A 3800-nucleotide genomic window follows, 5' to 3' on the forward strand; every position below is an offset into this window, starting at 1 on the left:
CACTTAAATAAATTTGAAAAAAGCATAAACTTTTGACATCTTAAAAGATGTGTAAATACCAACTATCATAATCACCTCTTCTAAATATCTGAACGTAAATATTAAACATATTTCTTTATATTTTCAATACGATAAAATTTTATCATATAAACATTATTTACTTTATTTTTACAACATTAATTAACGACAATATAATGAAAAAAATGAGTTAATCATTTAAAATGACACAAAAATCAAATCTGATGAAATGATTGACAGTTCAAACTCGATGAAGTATTTGTTAAAAAAGTTAAATGTACTTAAATGTGATAAGCACATTATAAAATTTCATTATAGGGCTAATAGCGACATGAAATAAGAATTACAACAGAAACGTAAACAGTTAATTTTATTGAAAGTGTTCATTATAGTTGTAATTTGTTTTCATTGTTAAAGAATATTTCCTAATTAAGTCTAATCCATTTTAGAAATTTGATAGACATTTTTTTCAAGTTTGTTTTTGTTTCATTTTAAGATGATTGTTATTAAATTTATTTTAAAATTATAATATTTCATTCATAAAGAAAAACTTATAAAATTTGAAGATTTCGTGAATAGTTTCATACAAAATCATTTATGTGAAAGTACATAACATTAAGAGAATACAACCATTTCATGAAAGCTTAAAATAAATTCAACGTAATAGTACGATAAAGTTCAATTGCAATAGATTGCAAATTGAATGTTACAGATTAGATTCCTTCTGGTGCTTCTCACTGAATTAAGGTCTCAATTACTTTTATCTCTATAAGTAAGCCGCTGCTTTTCTCCAGGCACGTACTCAATTGCTGCTTGATTCACTCTCTCGGAATTCTCTGCCTTGCTTGTTTCATCACTATATTCACCAATTCACAGTGAAATATATGTCAGAATTTGAAATTGTATTATAACTCAGTGCATAAGTATATGATTAACAGTTAATAGTTTGAAGTCCTAATTTCAATTTAAATGGTCTAAAAGTTAAAAGGGTTAATCTCCGACAATGTTGATTCAACATTGCATATATCAGTTTTGAAGAAATGTACCTGCTGCCTTTTGGAAATGTAACTGACAATATATGCAATGAAAAAAAAAAAAGCAATAGCCTATCTAAGTCATGTGAATATAACATTAAGCAAACCAATCTAAATGGTAAGATCTTTTAAAATGCAGTACCGTCCAATTCTAGCCCTCCTATGATTTTGTATGCCGTTCTTGTCGTTATTGAATGCGCTGGTAATCTGTTCACCGCGTACCTCCGCCTCAGCCATGTCTTGTCTTGCTCCCTCTGCATTATTGAATGCGTTTGATATACCTCTGGGTCTGCATAAAAAATTGAAAAAAATTGAAAAAAATTATTAATGAGGTAATTATAATTATACTATTGACTATATAACTCTTAGATTGATAATAGCAAGATCAACACGTCAACGAATGAGTTGAAGACAATTGAATACAATTAACTTCAATAAAAGTTAGTTAAATAGAAAATTAATTTTAATTTAGAAGGAATATGGAATATGTAATTTTGAATATACGTGAATTGATAGTTCTAAAAGCAATAAAGAAGAAGAAATGGGTTATCCATACCTTGTTATGTTATAAACGCATATCAACACACCCAAGCATAACACAACAAAGGCAAGACGGAATAGGACATCGAGCTCATCGGTTTGCATCTTAAATAATTAAACGAGAGTTAGTAGTAGACAGGTAAGAAGAATGATCCAATGTATGCATATTTATAGGATCCAGATTGGTGCACAAATGGAATTTCATGTTTCAATAAAAAAGTATTAAAAATCTGTTACCTTTTCTTTGAAAAGGGGAATTGGACATATAACAAGTCAAGTAGTAGTTGAATATAAAAATAAGGATAACGATGGTTTGATAATATTTTTTTAACAACATTTTAGCATTATTTATGTGTCATTCTGTGATTGGTTCTGTTTATGATTATTATTATTATTGATTGTGGAGTAATTTTGGACCAATCACATAATGATACGTAGATGATGTTAAAATGTTATAAAAAAATATTGTTTATCCTAAAAATAATAATGCTTGTATAAAAACATGATGTGTATAAACGTGACGAATAACAAAAATATATTTAAAATGAAACTTTGGTGAAGTTGAATGGGAAATTGGATTTTAGTAAACAACACACCCCAAAATAGTTATTGATGAAATGTAGGAATTTTATTCACAATTCCATAACAAAATTAGAAAGGGCGTGTATTCTATCTTCTCAATTATACAGAATTATCTTCATATAAATCTACAAAATCAACGGAAGGGCATTTTATAACAAAACTATAAATGGCTCATATTTAGAAAACACAAACTTTTATTAATATTTCTAAATGAAAACCTTATTAAAAGATGCTGTGAAATAAATAGAGGAAAAATGCTTCAGTTTTTTTTAATGAAAGGGCCAACTATTTTCTAATTCTTTTATCTCTCTTTTATTTTCCGTCTTCTACTATAATCTTAAGGCCTGTTTAATTCCAAAAACAATAAAGTATAACGTTTTATCCATCTTGGTAATACAAAATTTGATGCATATATTATAAAGCGATATTGTTTTGTTTAATGATACTGAATAAAAGTATTTTCAGGTCAATTTAATACTTCTGGTTCGTTTGGATGGCATCAGAATGTAAGAGAGAGAGAAATGAAAGAAAAAAATTATGATGAAAGGAGATTATTCCTAAAATTTTTAAAGAATAAAATAATTTTATTTATTATTAGTTTTAATTATTTATTATTGGTATTATAAGAAAAAACAAAAAATTCGTTACGAACTATGACTAATAGTCATTCATAATCAATAATAATAATAATAATTTAAAGAGACAAGTTAAAATGAATTTCCTCCCAAATCTTATCTTCTGGAAGAGATGGACTCCAAGTTGCATTTGTGCACTTCATACGAATAAAAAGAAATCAACGCAAATATTTTTTCTTCCATCTTTTCATTAGTCTTTCTTTGAATTAAAAAGTTAAAAATAAAATTATTTAAATTAGGAAAAAAATGAAAATGAATAAATAATTTGGTTAATAGGAGAAAATAAAATTATATACTAATTTGAACAATATCATCGAAATATTTATTATTTATTATTTATTATTTATGTGTTTTAATTAAGACATTTTATATAAATCCACGCGTGTTCTTTGAATAGAAATATGTTATTTCAGTCCTCTTCCTCTAAGTGTGCTACTTCAGTAAAGTTTTAGGTAGTGAAGAAAAAATTGGAATCAGCTGTTGCCTAAATAATGAATCAAACATTTTAACTTTTTGCATGTGCATGTGAGCTCTAAATAAAGTTATACCAGTCCTTCTTCCTTCCTTATCCATTCAAATTTATTTTTCCTTTTCAAACAATTTTTTATTTCTCTTAAAAACATATATGAAATCCTTTTCGTGTTACAAGAATCTATTTATCTTTTTATAACGAGCCCTAAAAGAGGAGGTAGAATGTTTTTTATTTCATAGTTTCATATTTTTATTAAAAGTGCATAAGATTTCAACGTCTTATGTTCAATGTCAGGAAAGGAAAATGACAACATTAAAAATGAGGAGTAAAATTTTTATAAATAAAAGTTTAATTCAAACGATGGAATTTAGATTTTTTTGACGAATTAGTTATTAGACATTAGAAATTGAGAATTTCAACGTCATATTGGATAAATTTTGCGAAATTTTTTTGTAGGGTGGTAAAATTGTATTAATGTATGACGTCGAATGTCATGGATATTAATAATAAGAGATAAAA

General features: G+C 26.3%; 1 protein-coding gene across 1 annotated transcript; it reads right to left on the reverse strand.

The window, feature by feature from the left end:
* Positions 1 to 558: 558 nt before the first annotated feature.
* On the reverse strand, positions 559 to 1729 carry LOC148194746 (uncharacterized). The gene is made up of 3 exons (XM_088095773.1): positions 1609 to 1729; positions 1195 to 1341; positions 559 to 874 (listed from the first exon to the last, which is right to left on the reverse strand). Exons 1-3 carry the CDS (start codon positions 1695 to 1697, stop codon positions 769 to 771), a joined length of 342 nt encoding a protein of 113 aa, XP_087951899.1. The 5' UTR covers positions 1698 to 1729; the 3' UTR covers positions 559 to 768.
* Between the last annotated feature and the right edge of the window lie 2071 nt (positions 1730 to 3800).

This window comes from Vigna umbellata, chromosome 8 (genome assembly GCF_029865625.1).
Source record: "Vigna umbellata cultivar VRB3 chromosome 8, Vumbellata_1.0, whole genome shotgun sequence".
NCBI lineage: Eukaryota > Viridiplantae > Streptophyta > Magnoliopsida > Fabales > Fabaceae > Vigna > Vigna umbellata.

What these genes read in the sequence shown, in the direction of transcription:
- LOC148194746 (XM_088095773.1), bottom strand. Translation starts at nt 1,697, where the DNA reads ATGCAAACCGATGAGCTCGATGTCCTATTCCGTCTTGCCTTTGTTGTG. An exon ending in TGCGTTTATAACATAACAAG is followed by an intron (nt 1,342 to 1,608) that starts GTATGGATAACC and finishes TTTTTTATGCAG; the next exon opens with ACCCAGAGGTATATCAAACG. An exon ending in AGGAGGGCTAGAATTGGACG is followed by an intron (nt 875 to 1,194) that starts GTACTGCATTTT and finishes TGGTGAATATAG; the next exon opens with TGATGAAACAAGCAAGGCAG.